This window comes from Netta rufina, assembly GCF_964035555.1.
Source record: "Netta rufina genome assembly, chromosome: 3".
In the NCBI taxonomy this organism is placed as follows: Eukaryota; Metazoa; Chordata; class Aves; order Anseriformes; family Anatidae; genus Netta; species Netta rufina.
Window position 1 is genome coordinate 96,964,273 of NC_140125.1, and position 21,577 is coordinate 96,985,849.

The 21,577-nt window shown below is 42.0% G+C and overlaps 1 protein-coding gene across 1 annotated transcript in view; it reads right to left on the reverse strand.

Moving 5' to 3' along the window:
• AGPAT5 (1-acylglycerol-3-phosphate O-acyltransferase 5) overlaps positions 1-10,021 on the reverse strand; it is a 60,734-nt gene extending 50,713 nt beyond the window's left edge. The window contains exon 1 of the mRNA XM_084284325.1: positions 9,582-10,021. Within this exon, the coding sequence (XP_084140451.1) occupies positions 9,582-9,800 (219 nt within the window). The 5' untranslated portion in view covers positions 9,801-10,021. The remainder of the gene's footprint in view (positions 1-9,581) is intronic.
• Positions 10,022-21,577: the final 11,556 nt, after the last annotated feature.

A 21,577-nucleotide genomic window follows, 5' to 3' on the forward strand; every position in this document is an offset into this window, starting at 1 on the left:
GTCTAACATCACTTAGAGATTGATGTGTATAGTTCTGGAACTCCTCTTTCCAAGGGCGACTGATTCAGTTGGTGATCAGTGTATTTGTAAAAGGGGCACGGTGGTAGCACGAAGTTCTGGGAAACATGCACAATAACTGCGATATCCAACCTGAACAAAAGAGTAATTTCAGAGAGAGTAAGTTGTCAAAATAGTATATTGGGCAAGCTCTGCTTGTTTGTATCTATTTAAGCAATGGTACCAGACTGGATTCAACCATAACCCAGACAAAGGAGCTCTTGGCTTCTAGGAGAGCTCAGTGCTGCAGAAAAGGATTCACAAGACCTGCACTACCAAGTCTGCCAGCTTTGAATTGCCCGGATGTAGCCCACTGAAAGCACCGAAAGCAGATGCAGATCTTAAATCCCATCGTGCCCTAACACACTGCTCAGTGCTTTTAGAAGGTTCATCTAAGGACGGCGGATTCTCTCTTCTGAAAAAACACTGCTAAATCAGCTTTTCAAAGTGGTGAGGCTGTGTGTATGTAGAAGGAGCTGAACTGATGGAACACACGAGTACACTTTGTGCTTTCACTCATTACGTTAAAGAGAAATATCACCATTCTTTCCTTTTCTTTTTTTTTCAAACAGAAAGTAAGAGACAAAACTGTTTTTGAGGTCCCCAGTTCTGCCAGCATATTTGAAAATACTCTGTAGACACAGGAGCTTTGCTTCTGCATTCTGGTCAGGTTTATATATGGTTTGGGAACTTCACTTTAAAACATGCACAATTATTTCACTTTACCTGGACTCCTTAGCTATCTGAGGAACCATTAAAAAGGCACCCATAAAACTTAATTGTTTCAGCCCTGGTTACAGATTTTGGCATCTACTTTCTGAATGAGACCTACTTCCAATGCCAAAATCATTTACTGGATCTTTCTGCAATTGGCCTGCTTTTGATCACAATGCAATTCTGTGACACAGATCATGGAGTGACACACAATTACAGTCAGTCAGTGACCATTTGGGAAAGTCAAAGTCAGAGCATCTAAATGACTCTTACCATAAACGGCCAATAATTACATTTTTTTTAAAGGCAACAAAAAATACAAGTGCTGCACTTATTTCAAATACATAAGCATATGTGAAAGGAGATTATTTATAAGCTGAGATTTCTACAGAAGGGTTTTTCTGAACATCTGGCATCTTAGTAATATGTAAAACCAGGGGGGCATGGAAGTATTCTACCTGTTTCACTAGGCTACCTCCCTCATAATCCTTTGGCAACTCTGGAGATTTTTTCCACACAATTTTCTTATTTTCTTAAAAGAATGGAAAAAGTGACCCACATCAATTTAGCCGTTATTTAGTTTGCTACTCTTCTGTAGTGGGAAGTACATAACACCTTCTCCCCCTCTCCCATCCAAAAAAATAAAAACAAACAAACCAAAACAAAACAAAAACAAACAAACAAACAAACAAAAACCCTAGCAATTATGATGCCTTGGTACATTAAGCACGTTCTGAAAATGTAACCTTTTGCACATCTCTCACCAGCCAGAAGCAGGAAACCTTGTGGCAGCAATACAATTTGCAGTGTTCCTCCAGCTACAGCTCTTTATAATAGGATCTTTGCTTCTAAATGTGAAGGACTCCCAGGAAGAGTTGATTAAATTTTTATCTGTAAAATTCACGCAAGGGTTTATATCTAGTACAGGCTAAACTGGTGTGGAGTTATCAGTGAGTCAAGATGCGTGAGAAAGAGTAAGATGAAAGAAACGCCATGTTCGCTGCTTGTGATAGCAGAATAAGATTTCCAAAAGATCTTCCACATATCACTTTCAGTAAGTATTTATCATTTAAGCATTACAGACTTTCAAGAAAAGGCAAATACATGACGGAAGAGAACATGAGGGGAGGTGTCTGAACTAGCTGCAACTTATCTGGCTCCAGATCTGAACACAGTAAACTTGAATGAGCCTCAAAAAGTAACCACAGTTACCATCCCTCTAACACCTCTGCATACCACCACAGCACGCGAATGGGCTAGTTCACCTGTAGCTTGCTTGGGACTGTGCACCATGTTTGCTTACACAAGAGAAACACGCATGCCCTCAGATTCCCAAGCAGCTTTAGAAAATGTACAAAGCAAGTCTTCAAGACATTCTGCAAGTTCAAGAGGAAAAAATATTGCAACTACCACAATACAGTTACAAGTCATACTGTTTTTCTTCATGTTTAGATACGTGCCCAAATATAGAAATTCATTCAAATCACAGGTAGCTAGTTTTATATCTAAAAAAATAAGGAAAAAAAATCAAACTAGCATGAAGTACATGATTTCCTAGTCCCACACCGAGGAGCTGTAACAGGGAAGATGACAAGTAGTAAGTGACAGAAATGAAATGAAGAAAATAATTTCCCTGTTTTTCATCCCAAATCTCTTCAGAGCTTAAATTCAAATTGACAGAACAAAGATTAAAGAATGCAGTTTTCCCCTGAGAAGTTATGCTTCCTCATAATTGTAATGTCAAAATCCTTGACATCTGAGCCTACTTTATCTAATGCAAGTAAAACTGAGGAACAAAAAAGACACCCTGTAAGCCTGAGGTAAATAGTTGGAAATAATTGGACTCAACTGCTTAACTATGAATAGAATCTTCCCTTAGCAAGAAGTGTCTGATGGCATAGTACGAGGAGAAAAACTTCTCAATTAACAGTCACCCTTACATAAAGCATCTGGACGTATTATGCAAGAAGAAGGAAAGGGCATGGAAGAACACTGCAAAACTCCATGGCCCAGAATCTACCAAAACAGAGTTAAGCACAAAAAGAAAAAGGTGTATAAAACTCATGCAGGTTAAGAAAGAAGTGATAAATAACATCTGTATTTCAAAATATAGCAGATGAGGCAAAATTAGGATGACTTACATTAAGAACCAAATATCCTATAAATCTATTTTAATTTGAGTATCTTAAAGCAGAAAATTTTCAAATCAAAGCACAATATTGTAAAACTAACAGGCTAAATACTCAGAAACAGAATTTTATAAGTCCTTATAATCAAAGCTATTTTTTGATTTTAGCTCCTCTACAAATACTTTACTCCTCCTACAAATACTTATCTTTTTAGGATTTTCTTAGGTATGCATAACTATTTTTGGACTGAAAACATATACATTAGTTTTAAATTGCAGACAGTATTAAATAAGGCTGATACGAAATTCAGGTTCACTCATGACTTGCCAATTAGAAAATATATGCCAGGCAAATCTCCACACAAAGTTTCTGAATTACGAACCCAAACAGAGGTAGTTCTGGTATGGGTAACTGATATGTGATTTCTAAAAGAACTAACAGAACTAATTTGCAACTAATTGATTTTATTTTCCATATATCAGGGAGATAGGAGGAGATCAGGACCAGCCACGACCAAGGAGTACCTCCATACTATATTCTATTCAGATTGCCCCAGTGCCAGAAGCTGCAGCAAATAAAAATGCTTGCTGATACCCAAAAGAACTGCCTACTCCAAGGACTTCTAGCTTCACAACACTAGCCAAATGCAGTCAGAACAAAATTTAAAATATATGCAAATATGTCTTTTGCAATATCTAAAAAAGAAAGAGCACAAAGCTTACATACCTAATGTACCTATTTTTGCTGCCTCACACCACAGTGGAACGTAAGAGTCTAAAATTAGACATCCATCTCAATCTGAAGGCAGTATCCCTTAGGCTTAGCAGGTATCACTTAATTTCTGCTACAATAACAGATAGGACTTTGTTGTAATACTATAAAAGACACATACGCCTGGAGAAAGCTGCTTTCCAAAATCCCTAATGAGATGAGCCAGGGTAAACTGCCTTCATTGAGCTAGTATAACAGCAGAAAATTTTCATTATAAAAAGCAGGGCTTCTGTCAAATGTTTACCACACAGAAATGATTCACTTCGCTACATTCTCAATTACCTTTTCAATCTCAGCACTGCTCCAACCCCCCAGACTTATTTCTAGCATTAGACATAAAAAATTCACAATTTATCTTAACCTCTCACCAGCTAACATAGTTTCACAAAGTGGCCACATTGCCTAACCAGAGCTGCTGCTGCTCCGTGATACCATTTCCACAGTGTGCTATAAGCCAGGTCCAGTGGCAGGATTGCCAAAATGACAGTCCTAAAAGGCTCTGTCCCACCTGGCCTTGCTGGCAGAGCTGTGCCTCCCAGCTCCAGCACCTTCCAGTACTCTCCCACTCAGAGCTGTCGGGCTGGCTGCCCACACCAGGTGGAGAGCTCAGAGACCTCAATCGCACATTTACAAAATTAGGACCACGAAGTGCTACTATCAGCACCTTCTGTGCAAATACAACCAGAGAAGGATGAAAAGCAGCACCTCCTTTTAACTTTCTGGTAGTGGCGTCTGCCCAGGTCCTCATCTGGAGGAGGTTCAGCCCCTGCCGCATCTGGGGACAGAAAACACCTCTCTGATGTGAGCCTCCTACAGCTTTGCCCTTGCACTCGTGCTGCCTACATCTCCCCACTTGGGCCCTTCTGCATTACCTGTTGCACCGTGGAACAGCTTCAAACGGGAAAGCAGAGAGTGCCTGCAGCAAAGATAGCCCAGCCTAGCAAAGCTGCTGTCCTGGGAATAAAGCTGGGCGCAGACTTCATACCTCTCACTTCCAACACAAATAAGCCAAAGGCTACAACACTGAGCATCGACACCCCAACCTCACACTGAGCTCTCCTCACAGGCTTCCCAGCAAGCCAAGACCTGGGGCCTGGGCTCCACTCTGCAGGATAGTATAGTCCAGAGATCAGTAGCAGTGTCCCTGAAAAGTTCTGATTTGCTCAACCTTGTCACCACACAGCAGCCCAAGCTTCAGTACCAGCCCAGTACACATGTTTTGTTGAGTAGCTGGGATCTCATGGATTTTCCAAAATAATTATTAGAAACACCAAAGCTACGCAAAACAACACCGAGGTTGTGTCTGATTCTCACAGCCCTCCCAGAGCCCTGCGATGACAAGGAAAACCAGAATTTCATAACGCCTTTAATGAAAGCACCACTTCCAAAAATTCCTGTTCAGAAGGAAGTGGGGGTAGGGCGAGAGAGCTGACACAAGCATTGAACAAAATCCACGCACATTAATTCAACCATGGATTCTACTCAATTGTCAAAATCTTTCAGATGGAAAATGATCCTTTAGGAAGCAGTCCAAGTGATGATTTCTTTATTATTTCTTCACTGCCACTCCATACAAAATATCAAACACAATTACAACCAAAAAGGTTGAAGAATGTTCTGATCCCAGCTGATCTGAAACACGTGCACAAACACAATAGGCATTAATTTCATCACCCTGACAGCAACTGGGATAAGATGCTAAGGGTCACAGAGAGATGATAGCACTCATCATATTGAATTACTAGTCTTTTCAGCCCTTCAAACACCCTAATCACAGGCATATTTGCAGTCATTTTGGTTTTCACTTTCTATGTTAAGATGCAATCATCTATTGTCTGTGCTGTATGAAATAGAGGAGTGCGGACTTCCCTAACACAGTAAAGACAAAAGCTGTAAAACAACCACACTGTTCACATGCTACTTGAGGATTTGGAAACTTGTGGCCAAATCTACAATTAGCACAAGCAAATGCAAGTCCTCCAATGCACTTGAACTGCACCTGTTTATGTCAGTGACTGCTTTGGCTCATCGCTGGTAAAATTAACACCCTTTGCTCTCTGAGACTTCCTACTCACTTTACAGAGTTCAAGCATCTCATATACATTCATCCTAGGAAAAAATACCATAGCACTCCTGCAGCCTACAGCAGGGCAGGTAAGATTCAATGTAATTGCATTTCTACCCAAAGCAACATAGGGCCAAAACAGGTCCCTTCTCCCTGTTCCACTTCCCAACAAACCACCTTTACAGTTTTTCATCACTATGACTTTATAATCCCGGAGGTTGTTAAAGAGTACTGTCACAATGCCACGTATAGATTAATTTTACATATATTTATAGCTCCTTAATAAAATGCATGGATATTTGCCAAGCTGCAATTGCACTGACAAATCTCAAGAACGCTACAGGATTTCACTTTATAGTCATAATGTTTTTGTACAGTTTACCCAGTTTTCAGGATTGGCATGTTCTGGCTTGCTTTTTGTACTCTAAATACTGGTTCTTCGGTTTTCTACAGCCAACTCTTGCATGATGATTAGCAATAGGACTATTTTTGGTAATTCATTTACAGAATTCTAATATTGTTGGAAAACCTAAACTGATTCCATCTTAGCTCAAGTTCTATTTAGGCTTTCCAAAACAAATCTTTTTGGTGAAAACATTAACAGGTCTGACTTAAACTTTAAAAAATAAAAGTATTTGTAATATGAGAAAGTGAAAAAACACTTTTATCTATTTCATGAGCCATTCTTTAGATTATAAATACTTAGAAATCGTTCACAACAATTATTGCTCTGTAATTGTTTCAGATCTCAGGCCAAATACTTAAGAGAAAAGGAATTATTACTGTTTCAAGACTTGCTGACACACAGTTCGGAGTATCACCTTATCTGGTTACATTTCACAACTGAAGTATGTGCTACAAAGATAAAATGTCTTCCTAGCACAAACTAGAGTTTTTGTTTTAATAAACTTGACTTAGAACACCCAGGTCAAGTGCAAAATAAGAAAAAATGTTTGCACATATGGTCACAAGGGAAAGACAGGATTAAATACTCTATGGATGAAAAGCCATTGATGCACAGATACATAATTTTCCTCATAAATAAATAAATAAATATATTGATATTTCACTATTTCATTCAGTCAAAAAATAATCTTTGTTCAAAATCCAAACCAATTTTTAGTCTATTAACACTCCACTGATTCTAAAAATGGGAATTTCAACAAAATTATTATTTTAAGGTCAGACATCTCAACTATTCACAACAGCCTCGGAGTGTTGTCGTATCAAAAAACCACAAACCCTCTAAGCATAATAATCTAAGGAATGCTGAACAGAACACAACGTTAAAGACATTTTTCTTTTGCATAGGGTGAGACTGCAGCAGTGCTGAGAAAGTCACTTAAGGCTTTGATTCAGTAAATCACTTAAGTGTCTGTGTAATCCTACTTACTTCAGTGAGACTAGGCAGTATGTCCTGGTTTCCTGATGGATCAATTTGTTGGCCTCCCTTTTATCCAGTTACAAAAATTATTGCAACAAACTTAAATCGGCTGAATAAAATAATGGATACCCCAAAGAGATGCTGAACTCCTTCCTCCTATGGCTATCATGATGTCTTAATGTTTGTAAACCCATACAACTGCCTTTATGAAGCTACTTAAGTTCATATTCTTATATTTTGGGGGGGAGATTGCATATAATGATGTTACGCTTCTGAATTTAATTACATGCCTTATAACAGCCAATTCACAGGAGCTCTCAGGTTACCATCCCAATCTCATACACTCAGGCACATGCTTAACTTTCCACTGTGAGTTTCAAGTTAAACGTGTTCAGTGTTTGCATGGGAAGGTCTGAAAGGACACCCTGTTTCTCCTCCCTAAGTATATCGGAGATCTCTTCCACTGAAATGAAACACAAATCTTAAGGATTCTTCCTCTTACCTTTCTACATACGCATCACACTTTCCATGTTTTTATTTAGCTTCGAGTCTCAGTTACTATTTCACTTACCCTATAACATGTGCCAGGTTGGTTTTGTGAACCTTCCTCTTTGTTTCTGTGATTCTTTATTTCAGCTTTGCCTGCATCACCTCCTCTCCTCCTAACATCATCTGCTGCTCACTCTGACAAAGCATCTCTGTTTAGATGTTGTTCTAACTGATCACCTGTACGGGCCTCTCTCCTCTGTTTGAATGGAAGAATTTCTATCAATGTAACCAAAGAAAACAAAGGTGGACAGACAATGGTTGCCTTTTTGTCTGTTTTGGTTATCCTTGCCCATTCTGTACCTTTACATGATAGGCATTTTTTGTGAAAATGTTTTTTATCAAAAGTTCAAAGTGGTTGCTACTCTGTGCGCAACGTTTGTAGGAAAACTGAATAATTTTCCTGGTACAATTTATATATTGATTTTTTCTTGCTCTCCATCTTTCAAGGGGTTGAATTAAACTACTACACTGCTGCTTTGGGCAGCTAATTACCAAAGTGTGCTACTACACATCAAAATGCCTGCATTAAAAGATGCTAGACAAAGAAATAAGGCAGATAAAACAGTAAGTATTTCACCTGTGAACTACTGCTCCCCGTTCCCTTTTTTTATTTAAAAATAAAAAGATGTAAATCACAACACAAGTTAACTGATTTGGACAAGATACAAGGGTGAGGTTACATGAGTTACAAGTTGAGTTAGTTAAAGAGTAATCAAGGCTAAAAGATCTCACTTCCCTTTTGTATCTTTTCTATTCATCCTGATGTCAAACTGTGCAATTCTGCTCTCTGTGTAGCTGGCTTTGTGGATTTCCATGAGACCTGGTATTAAGTGAGGCCTACAACCACAGCTTGGAAGCAGAAACTAGGGGAGACCCAGCCTGATTTTGAAAGAAACGTTTCATAAGTCAGTGGATGAATAACTTAGCTGGAAATATCAAGAAGGACCTATTTGTACCGGCTCTGTAACATGCCAATCAACATGTAAGCACTTGTTATTCTTTACTCCCAAGCACATACAGCTGACACTGACTTCAAATACACTTCTATACACTCAGCAACACCGAAAGTCTGGTTGAGGCACAGTGAGTATCTTTTAAATACAGAATTAAAAGTCTCCTTATTTACCTTTCAAATTGGAAATAAATGTGTAGCCCTTTCAAATATGTAACGTGTGATGAGAAAATTGTTAAGTGAGGTATTATTACTTGCACCCAAATGATCTGCTGGTTGTGCAAGAGAGGCCTCCAGTCCTGTCTTCTTAACCAAAACCTTGGACTGCGCTTTCTGGGGTACTGGATAATCGCTGTCCATGGCTGATCCAAAATTTAACAGCTGAACCCTGACAGCAGGAAAACTGTAAGAGAACTGCGACGCTGTAGTAATTTAAAGGTTATGAATCTATTTATTAGAAACCTGTGGATGCATGAAGTGCAATTATGGTTAGCTACGATTCCCTTATCAGCTCTCAGTGCGGTACCGCAGGTGCGCAGGACAGGCCGCGCGGTTCAAGCGTGCAAAGGAGGCTGCCACTTGGGTGCTAACCGAGCATGGCTGCTGTCACGTCCCTTCTGCATTCTGACCTGCAAAATGAACACAACACCAGCACGCCGTGAAAAGCATCACTGGAAGAGCAAACACAACCCTGGCATGCCGTGAAAAGCATCACTCGAAGGGCATCGTCGGGCGGCACTGGGCAGGAGTCTTCCTTGCGGTCTCAGAGGCTTTGCTGGGAGGGGAAAGGCCAAAGCCTGCACCTGCTGCCAGCAGATTTCCTCCCTAGAGATTTCATCTGGCAGCGACCGCCCGGGCCCCTGGCAGGGATGCGGGGTGGGCATGGGGGACCCTACAGCAGGTCCACCACCACCAGCAGCAGCAGCAGCAGCAGCGGCGGTCCCGTCGCAGCCGGCTCACCTGCACGCCCGTGTAGTTCTCGAAGAAGAAGAGCACCATGCTCTGGTAGATGGTGTAGAGGCGGTCGTCCACCTCGCGGTAGAAGCGTGCGGGGAGGAGGGCGGAGAGCAGCCTCCATGCGCCCCAGGCCAGCACGTAGGTGGGCGCCGTGCCCATCATGACGGCGGCGGGCAGGAAGTAGCGCATGGAGTAGGTGTGCAGCACCAGCGACAGCAGCATCTTCCCGCTCGCTCCCGGCCTCACCGGCACACCCGCACGGGCTCAGGCATCGCCCGCTCCGCCTTCCTCCTCCTCCTCCTCCTCCTCGCCTCCCCTCGCCCCGGGCCGGGCCCGCCCGCCAGGCGGCCGCCTCCCGCAGGGTGCACCCGGCAGCGGGCACCGGCTCACGGCTCCCCCAGCGCCGCCTCCGCCACCATGTTGCCCGGCCGCAGGAGGAGGAGAAGGAGGAGCGGCGGCGGCAGGAAGGCGGCCCCTCACCGGCCGCGGGGGGGCTTCCGGGCCGGGCGGGCACCGGGTTGGCTCCTCCCCGCTTGTCACGACCGGAGGGGACGTGGACGGGCACCGGGGGTCGGCGTTGTCATCGACGGTGCCAAGCCGGGGGGGAGCGGGCGCCCGCAGCCCCGCGCCGAAATGGCCGCGGCAGGGCTGTGAGGCTGCTCCCGCACGGCGCGGGGCACCCGCGCTTAGCGGTTGTAATTAGCACTCATTAGAGCCCAGCGTAGGGTAAATGAAGCTCTGTCTGCTCCGGGGGTGGGCTTGCTGCCCCCAGCCTCTGGCTCCTGGTGAGCCCCATAACATCAGCTGCACCAGCTGCCTTAAAGAAAGTGCACGGAGTCTCGTAGAAAACAACTGTAATAACTTTGCCAGAGGAAGTTTCACATTAAAGTCTAGTACACAGAATTATTTACTCTTTTTATTTATTTATTTATTTACATTTTATCCTGGAGCTTGTGAAGGGGTATTTACAGAAACAGGGGTAGTTACGAAGTGTAAGGATCCTTACAAAAGAAATGGATGCTCAGTACCCTCTGTTCAGATTCTGCTTCCTCTGCCAGACTTTAACTGGGACAAGCTTTGTCCTCGGCGGCTGTTTACCTCACGCTAACAGCTCTTTAACGTGTGTTGAAAATTTTAGCCGAATAGTCCAGCAAAACAAGACTGGGGGAAAGATGCTAGGTTGAAGTACTGTGGCAGCCTTTCTCTGAACCACCTCAGGGCTGCTGTGCTCTATAGGGAGAACTCATATTTGGCATGCACCATAGCGTTAGTGTCCCTCACAAGATACTTTATTTCTTTCTCCCCTCCAAAAGGGGAGACTTTCTGCCAGGGCCCCTGGCCTGGTCAGTATTTATATTTCTGTCCCCACTGAGTAACTGAAAGCACTACCCTGGCCTAGGACTACCAGAAGAGAGGCGCTTCCCCCATCACAGCCTCTTTCGGCAGGCAGTCTTTCTGGCTGGCCAGAAAATTGAGGAAGAAGCTTCTGTTTTATGATGCCTGCAACATGGCCACGTGGAAGAGAAAGTAATTCACCGCGGTACAGGGTGGCGAATGTAATCCAACTGAATACAGGGAGGGGAAAGCTGAGGCCACGAGGACAGAATCAGGTATGCAGGAACGAGCACTCTTGTGGGACTGGAACGGTAGGGCAGACTGGAGAGGATCCAGACATGCTGCTTGAAAATAGTGTGAACTTATGTGATGGCATTAAAGTCCCAGTGAACAACCTGAAGAGATGAGTTGCTGTGAAAGGAATAAATGTATTTATATAAAGGAATGAACTTAAGGCCTCTGATTCCATATATATAAAATCATATATTTCCTTACAAGACCATTGTGAGGTTAAGTTCACTCAAGCTTCTGAAGAACTTGGATGCTATCATAATTACAAAATCTGCAGAAATGAACAATTCTGCCACTGGAGGATGGTTTGACTACCATGTAATAAATAAGAACTGAAGACACACATTGAAAAAAGATAAAGGAGATAAAATACCAAACTCATCAAGACATAATGCACATTCTGTGTACTGAATGCAATAGTAGCCTAGTGGAAAAGCGGTACCAAATCTCATAGCTGAACTCAAGCAGTCTTAATCTGACATTTCCTGACATAGTTAAGTGCTTGACTTCGCAACCGTAATAATATTCTTTCAGCTTAGGATTTCAGGGGGCCTTTTGTGTGTGTTTATATACACGGCTGTTCTACATGGATAGCTATTCCTATCTTCAGTTGGATTTAGTCCAGTGATAAAATTGAGCACTGATACACATTGAAATCATTATATACTAAAAGGCATGTTTTTACCAGCATTAGAGTGGTTGCCCCTTGGTTCCTTTGAATGTCTTTTCTGCTGTATTACAAATTAGTAATAATTACAAATAAGACTGCTTGATCTTTGCTGTATTTTACATTCTGCCTGTTTTTAACTTGCCCCCTTTTTCCTTTTTTGTTACAGTAATGTTCAAATTTTTATTTTTTTCTTCTATTTGCTACTTTTTCATCTTCTTAATCTGTCACCATTCCACACCAAGTGCACACACACACAAGCACATGCACATGTTCACATAATTAATTTCTGCTTTTGATCATTTTATATTTTCAACAGGCTCTTTTAACACAGATTCTTCTCGTTATCAAGTCTATGTTATCGAATGGGTAAATGCAGAGGTCACCAATTTAGTTCTTAGTCACAAGAAAAGTATATGGTCCCTTGTACTATGATTTTGGACTTTTTACATTTCCTAGCATAATTATATCAATATGATGTGGTATTATGGTGTTGAAATGTCTGCAACTGAGTGAAACCCAAAATTTTCAATTCAAGAAATTGCTGTGCCACAATAATTAGATCTAGGACACTGCCTTCTTCCTTGCTTCTCTTGATTCATAGGTATTTTTTATCCTAGATCATTCTGAATTGAACCACAGGAATGTGGTCTCACCACCAGGAATATGAGACCACTGGTCTCTAGACCACTAGACTACAGAGCAAAATAAGAAAAATGCTCTGACCCTCACTACAATTTTTAATGTCAGCTTACTAAATTCCTAGGCATTTTACTTTCAGCTGAAAGAAGCAAATGCACCACATTATGAAATTAGGACTCCAAACTTGTTAAGATATTTCATTTTCTTCTTCAGAACGGTCTTGAAATTTGAAAAAATTGAAACAAGCCTGTAATGCTGGAAACAGGCATCTGGCTGCCATGCCTGAGGGTCTGAGTCTGTTTGGTGTGAACCTAACTATTTGGTGTGAACTTAATTATTCTTGTGTTAGGTTCTTCTGGCAGTGGTTGCTGCCTCTAAACTGGCCAAACTCACCAAACTCTGGAAAAATACCAGACTTCCCTCTTATAGTGAAAAATGACAGTGATTGTGCCTCTAAATACCAACGTGGAATGTTAAGAGATTTTCTCATACTTAGTCCCATGGTGGTATTTCACAATTCTGTCACCCACTCACTGTAATCATCAATTAGACTTAGCAAAACCAGATAACATTAGATACAAGTCAAACAGCCTCGAGGTTTAGAATTTAAACCTTTGTAGATGGTCTTATCTTCAACAATATCCTGTGCGATGATTTATTGATATTACCTCCATTTACGTATTGAGAAATAAGGCACAGGTATTAAGGCCAAAGGAGGCCTTTGATCCAGATAAGGATTTAAGCATCTGAATTCCTGGAATCCACAACTCTGAGTGGATACCTAGGCTTTCTGTGCATGCAGGGAGTGAAGCAGTGCAGAATACAGTATACAACAATTAACAGCTAGAGCAGGAAGTTAATTAAAATTAGCAGGCTCGATATGTAGTTGTGTAATGTCAGGTAAAAGGAAAGGCTGAAGACAGCTCTGTGCCCTCAGAACTGCCTCTCAGGACCTAATTCTGAATTTCAGAAACACTACCTATACCCTTGAGTTTCACAACCCAAAGATCTCTCTCAATGTGCTTTTCCTAAAATCCCTTCTTGAGGGTCCGTCTGTACTTCCCTCTACAAGTCAATAAGAACAGTAAATACATGAAGGAGTAAGGACAGGTCAAACCTCTCCTATACTCTCCAGGCCTTCTCCAAGTCCATTCCATTTATAGCTTAGGATCTAGAGCCAGATCTGAGTTCTATATATACATCAGTAATTGCCAACAGATTTATGTTACGTGTACCTGTCTGTCCATTTTCCCTTTGCCCATATAGGCTTCTAACCTCCACGACATTCTTTGTCAAGCAGTAAAATCGCCCCCTTTTGTTTAAAACCTGGCTTTTTGCATTTTATTTAAAAAGTTGCATTTTATTTACCTTGAAGCTCATACAGAAAATGCCTTTCCTCTCTCTTTACTGTGCCACTTATGAGTTTATGACATGTCTATAGTATCCCCTCTAGACTGTCTGTTTTCCAGACTGAACGTTATTTGGTTTTGCCCCATATGAAAACTATTCTACATCTTAAAGGCATAGCCAGCTTTAGCTATGGCATTTGCTAATTTTTAATGTTTCACTTTGCAAGTGATTCTTCTTTTAACCAAAAATTAAATACTGAGATTTTGTGAGAGACATTATTTTCACTCTCATAGGATTTATCCATAAAAATAACTTTCAGATTCTCAGCTATAGGTCTAGTATAATATGACTCTGTTTAATTAAACCAAACCAGTAAAGGAGGGGGAACACACTTTGCTAATGGTTCTAAAACATATTTGAGGACTCTAGAGAAATGGTGATTCTCAAGACTCCTTACAGATCCCGAAGGAAAGAGTGCTTTAATGAACACAGACTTTTTTGCATTGTCTGGATCTGCATCACCCTTAATCAGCCTCCAAAATTTCTCCTTCTGTAGAGGAGTCCTTACCCTGTTTCCAGCCTTCACCCTTCAGACTCTCAGTCTCTCTTCCAAAATGCATCCGGTGTTCTCAGCTCCGCTCTGTCTCTACATGCTGTTTTCCAATCTCCTTCCCAGGCAAACCTAGCTATTTCTACTCCCATGACTCCCGTGCATCCTAGTCTCATTTCTCACACAGTGTCAGTCTCTTTTTCCTAGTGAATCCTACTTTGCTCTAAATTTCCCTCGAGAACTCCTAATCCTGTTATCCCTTCTTCTGTCTATCAAAGTCCCCTTGCTCAAGCAATTCTAATTTTTACTTCCTGCCTACTTGGTCACAGTCCAGTCTTTCCTTAACAATTCTCAGTTACAGTTTCATTCTCAACCAACCGTTCCACTTACGTCTTTTTTTCCTCATTTGGTCAAGCTCTCATTTCCTTTGTACCTAACTTGGGAGGCCTCTTCCTTTGTGTGGTGCTCAGGTGAGGGCATAGAGAGCACTGGGAGAATAGCAGAAATAAAGTACCCTGGCACAACCTTAAGGGGAAGCAGCATGCTGTGTCTCAGAACTACACCATCTCTTCATCCTGGAGCTGAGAAGGACTCAGGCATGGTCTGTGAGAACGTGATTTGTGTGTTTCAGTGGGGAAACTTGGGAGTCTCTACTATGCACTTCACATGGATGTATCAAAGTCCTATGATTTAGCCAAGTCTGAGCAGATTTTCACAGAAGCAGCAGAAGATACATCCATAGCACAAGTGCTTCTCATTATATAGTCAAATTTCAAATTCCTGTTCAAAGACCAAAAGAGTTAAAAATGACCAAGTTTACCAGGATACTAATACCAGCAGAATAGCATGTTTTCCCTAGCTACATTCCCTAAAAGAACCCTGTTTAGGAAACTTCAACCCCAAATTTTCATGGAGGCAAAAATAACAAAGAGAACTCCTGGTATTTGAAATCAAAGCCTATTAATAAAAGATTGTCTGACTTTAACATCAGGTGACGCTACAGATGCCTGGAGTTAAGGTTGGGTTCAGAGTAGAAATCCAGCTGAAGGACAGAGTTAGTATTTGCATACAGGAGCCCAAGAAACCTGGGATCATAAAAGATCTGGGAAAAGAATTTATGTGGTGTGCCTAGGTATCTGCTGGTGCTCAGCAGAGCCAGGAAAGCCAGTCAAACTGCATGTATGAGTTTTTAGGGAAGCACTGGTTACCTCCTTCTAGCTGAAGTTTTAGTTTGGTACTACCCACAGCCGCATACAAGGGCTTTATTCATAATAAAACTGTGTTTCTGTATGGAATACAGCTTCAGAGTAACCAGACTGCAGCACAGAAGATAGGAATCCAAAATTTGCTGTAGGAATCCAAACCATAGTTAACGTGGTTATGTAACTAAGGTCCTCCACCAAGACTGTCTATATGTTGTCTCCGGACCTTGTTGCAGTGGTTTTACCCTGCTCAGCAGCTGAACTGCACCACAACCACGAAAATGCGATGGAAAGGGCTCAAGGGTTGAGGTAAGGACAGGGAGATCTCTCAACAATTATTGTAATGGCCAAAACAGACTCAGCATAGGGATATTGATATAATATATTGCCTATCACTACGAGACTAGACCAATGAGAAAAAAAGGAAACTACACTTTCACCTCCCCATCCACCCTCTTCCACTTCCTCCCCCCAAGCAGAGCAGGGGAACAGGGAATGGGGTCTGCGGTCAGTCCCTGACGCTTCATCTCCTCCACTCTGTCACAGTTGCTCTCTGCCCCTTGCTCCCCGTGGGGTCCCTCCCCACCTCTTCAAGAACTGTTCCCACACGGCTCCGTACCACGGGGTCCACCCCCAGGAGAAAACTGCTCCAGCACGGGTCCCCCCCATGTAGGGGACTCCCTGGGGGGCTCCCTGCTCCTACATGGGCTCCTCTCCACGGGCTGCAGCTCCAGCCCGGGGCCTGCTCCTGCGGGGGCTCTCCATGGGCTGCAGCCTTCTCCAGGCCACATCCACCTGCTCCACCGGGGGCTCCTCCATGGGCTGCAGCGTGGAGATCTGCTCCATGTGGGACCCATGGGCTGCAGGGGGACAGCCTGCTCCACCAGGGGCCTCTCCACAGGCCACAGGGGAACTTGTGCTGCGTGCCTGGAGCACCTCCTGCCCTCCTGCTGCACTGACCTTGGGGGCTGCAGGGCTGCTTCTCACTCCTCTCTCCCAGCTGCTGTAGCACACCATTTTTCCCCTTCATTCAATATGTTGACCCAAAGGCCCACCCAGTGTCACTCCCTTTCTCGGCTCTGGCCAGCAGCGGGTCCCACTTGGAGATGGCTGGAGCTGGCTCTGATCTGACATAGGGCAGCTGCTGGGCCTCTGATCACAGAGGCCAGCCCTGCAGCCCCCTGATACCAAGCCATGGAAATCCAATATATCCATATCCATATCCATATATCCAATAAATCCATGAAAGAAAAAGGCAGGCTTGATAAAGCTTAGCAGCTTTAGAAACATTGGGTTCAGGTCCTGGCTCAGATACAGGCTTTCTATTTGCTGTTGTACAAGTTATTTTGGTTTCCCTCTTATGAAATGAAAGTAATACTTATCTCACATGGTCATTGTAATGGCAAATTAATTAAGTTTAGAGGAAGGATACTCTTGCAATTAAGGGACGGCATGGAATCTAAGTTTGCCTCCTGTCTGTGGACTTTCCATATCACCTGGCATAAGTTACTCCGTATCTTTGTGCCTCAGTCCCTCTGGTGTAAAATAAGGACAGTATTTCCTCCCCACACCTCTTATTTGTTTAGATTGTGAATAGAGCTGGTTGGAAAAATTCTGACATGTTTTTAATTGAGCATTTGCTGAGTCATCAAAATCTAGTGTTTCAATGAGAACCCTACCCAGCTTCCTGACAGCTTGCTGACCTGGTTCCTTGGCAGAGATCTGGGAAGTGCCGCGGGCTGTGGCTCTCAGGGCTTCCAGGCTCATTCTTCCTTGATAGCTGGAGCTCTCACTGTCCACAGCTGTGGGGCAGCCCGCTGAGTGGGGACTTCCGTGGCTCAAGGCTCCAGGGCAGTCCACCTCGTGCAGTTCCTTGGAGCCACAGATTCACGTTCTTTTTCTAAATAGAGGGTTGTTCCCAAGCAGAAGGAAACCATATTCTGAAATATCACGGTGTTCTGCAAAACAAATTTACCTTTCTCCGTTCAGCTTGTTGGAGCAGGACTGTCTGTTACCTTAAGGATGGTGCACTCAGTAAGACAAGGACAAGTATAGCCCTTTGTTTAGGAAGCAATAAACCACGCAGAAAGAAAACTGACACAGTAGTTTCAGTTAATCCTTTCACTGCCTCCCACAATGCTTTTATCACAGTTCCACTTGCAGAATACTAGATGCATTTCTCAAACCATTTGCCTACTGATGGGAACCTGGTGTAAAAGCAGAGATGGAGGAGCTGGCTGATCTTCATTCTACCTACTCCCATTCCCTGTAAAGGGAAGGCGATACCTTTGCCTTTTACAGTGAGGGTGATATCCTTGCCTGACAGTAAGGAAAAAGGGTAATGTACATAATAGTTTAATAATACATCTACCATCAACAAAACTAATTGCTGTTCATCTCCGTCCTTTGGAAACCTACAACAGTCAAAAGCTTCATGAAAGATGCACACACACAGTGTCACAATTCTATATATGCTCACCTATAATCTGTGAATGAAGAGATTTAACTGGGTGGAGGGTTTAGATCATCTTTAGCTCTGTGTATTGCAAGAAAGTACTCAAGAAAAGAAAAATAAAACAGTTTATATACGGATATATGCATGAAAACAACCATCTCAATGCTTTAAGACACAAATGGGGAAATCTCCAGGTCCGAAATGTCTGTCAGTTGCAATGGTAATGACATACTGTCTTGAGACAAAAGCATAGAAATAAAAACTGACAGATCTCAGGAGACTATCTATGGCAGACCTGTTGCATTAAGAAAAGCTCAAACATACCTAGTTAATCTTTTGCATTTTTATGAAGGTTATTAACAGACTTCATCCCTAAAGTCTCTTCAGTCTTCCTTATTCTGGAACAAACAAATCTATTTTCTTCAGTCTTTTATTTTTTTCAGTCCACATTTTCTAAATCTCTTCTCACATTGCTTGCTTTTTCTTGACTATCCTCCTTTTGTCAATATCTTCTTAAAGTCCAAGCTTGAAATCCTCCCCTAACCAGAACAGAACAGATCAGAACAATTTATAAAGCAGCCAGAAAGGGAGAATCGAAGTGACACACCACTTCAGTTGTGGTGAACACCCAAGACCTCTGGTATTCTGCCATACCACCAGAGAAGACATTCTGAAAGGAACAGTATGCTAAAAATAAATAAATAAATAAATATATTTTTAATTGTGAAACTGAGGACATGATACGCCATTGAGGACATGGTATGAGGACATGATACATCCTAGACCTACTCTTTATGACATCTGCCTAGCTCTTCCTGTCAGACATAATCATTTAAAGTATCTGTTGGAAAAGAGAAGTAAAAAATGTAGCTGGGAATCAACACTGCAGACTGCAGAAATTGTGGTCTTGCTCCCCAGGGCCCTGAAGAGAACTGCAACACCGATGCCAAAACGATTGGTAATGTAATCCAGAGTAAATGCAAGTAAGTAAAGTTATCCAATTCTACTTTGGGCAATATAAAATTTATTCATTTCTTATTAACCTACTTGAAATGCCTGATGGAGGAATTTATCGACTTTTTAATTACTGCTCTTCTACCAACAGTGCTTTCATGGTCTACTGAGGGCAGGCAGAATGTGCTGCGTGCACAAAGAAAACAGACAACATTGATTCTGCAGCTTGCAAGGTCTCAATTACATCAATACACTGTGCTTTATTTAGGAAATGAATTCTGAATAGTCTGTCCGTCTGACTTCGCAGGACTTTAAAATCTATTTTTGAAGGAAAAAATGATTAAAGACACTAAATGGGCAATTAGCTGTTAAAGCTGAAGCAAGCTAATGTTCTGTGCAGACATCAGGAAGCACATCTCTACTGCGTGGGTGACAGAGCACTGGCACAGGCTGCCCAGAGAGGCTGTGGAGTCTCTTCCTTGGAGATCTTCAAAAGCCATCTGGATGTGGGCATAGGCACCCTGCTCTGGGTGGCTCTGCTTGAGCAGGGGTTGGACCTGATGGGCTCCAGAGGTCCCTTCCCACCTCAGCCATTCTGTGATTCTCTAAAGTTGTTCTGAAAGAAGGTAAAAATACAAAATGCATTTAGCAACAGTAGCTCATGTCAGACAAACTTGGTATCTTTCTTTAATAAGGTAACTGATAAAATGCAATAGAGCTGTCAGCTCCTGTAAAGGATCTGATGCAGTGCCAAATGGAAAATTATTAGCTAAGGTGGTGAACCTGAAAATTAGTGTTAGAGCTGCAGGCAAGTTGAGGAACTGGCTAAAGAGAAAAGAGAACTAGTGTAAAAGCAGAGTTCCTCAAAGACTGCTCTCGAAGCTGATGCTGTTAAATGCCTTCTGTAATGATTTTTCCACAGAAAGTAGGACTGTGCTAGTGTTAATTCCTAATGAAATAAAGCTGAATAGCTGGGTGAGGACAGAGGTCTGGAACATATTTCTGTGGTGGCAATGGCCCCTCAGACTAGTGTCTGGGCTGTACTGATTCTTTTTGCTAGGTTCATATGTGGACACAATGAGATTGTTATGAAACCTACAGGCCTATTTATAGAGAAATTAAATGATCATTTATTTATTTTCTAAATTGCTTATCTTGTTCATTTTGACATAGCTGACAGTTAAGCCAGAGGTAAAGTTTTCAGAAACATGGTTGAGGAAAAGCTGTGGAAAATCAGACTTAAGTTTTTATCAGTTTTTGTTTGTTTGTTTTCTAAGGATCTCTTAACCATATTGATTCTTTAATTAATATATTGGGTTATAAGTATGTTGGTTAATATAACAGAATTCTTTTTGGCTACACAATTACATTTGTGAAAATTACCTCAACACTATAATCCTGTGGTGATGCGTTATTGCAATTTAACTTTCCTCTTCCCTTCTAGCAGAAGACTCAAGCACTCTAATTTAACAGAAAAGGTGGGCAGGCTTTCCTTTTTGAACTGACAGACAAGGTCACTGTCACCTTTAGGATAATAGAGTAGTTTCTATTTATCAGCAGAACTGTAATGTAGTTCTTGTCTATCAAATAAACTTCTTAAATTTATACTCTTCCTGATGCAGTTTTGTAAAGGCAAAATGCCTAGGGTTAACTGGGTGGATGAGAACTGCAGAAAAGGAAGTGGGATTAAATGTAATCACTCAAAATGCAAGTCTATGCACTGAAGGATTAATACTAGGTATTTCTGTTAGACGATAGAAGCTTATCTCTGGGAAATGAGAGATTTCCAGCGGGTGTAGGGGAGCAACAAAGTCTAAGTAGGTTTAAGATGGAGGCTGATAAATTTGTAAATGGATTATGTGACACAGTCATCTCTCTCAGTGAGAGAGATTAGCAGACAACTGGGATTTGATGATCCAGGTGGTCCTTTCCATGTCTGTGGTCCTTTCACAGCAGTGTTGCTGCTTTGGAAGAGCCAGTAGTCCCTGGCAGGAAAGAGAGAGGAGAGGAGCATATGAGAAGCTGTGAATTCCTCTAGCAAATACAAGTTTCACTTTTTTTTTTTTTTTTTTTTTTTTTTTTTTTTTTGTCTGAAGAACTAGGGACTATTCAATACCCCAAAGAAATAAAGTTTTTGGACATATGTGAAAGAAGAGGAGTTTCACAAGTTAGGTCTGTGCTGTCCTCGTGACCCATGTCAAGGAGTGGGTTTTGGTCCATATGCTAAACAATCTGGGAAAGCAAATTAGAGGTCCTTGGTGATGAGCACCAGGAGGCTGGCTGGTGTGGTGCTGGGTACAGAAAATCTGAGTAGGTGATGGGAGAAAGTTTTTTTCTAAATCAAGGTTTGAAAAGTTAAGCTCTTCTTACGTATAAAGGATAGTCAAATTTGCAGAGATTCACAGATCATTGAAAAATATCTGGCTGATAACCAAAGGATCAAAATGTCTGAGTCACAGGGATGGGATTTGTACATGATGCATATATAAGCTGTTAAAAAAATCAGAAGTTTAATCTCACAATTACTTGGGGCAAAAAGAGGAGAAAGAAGTC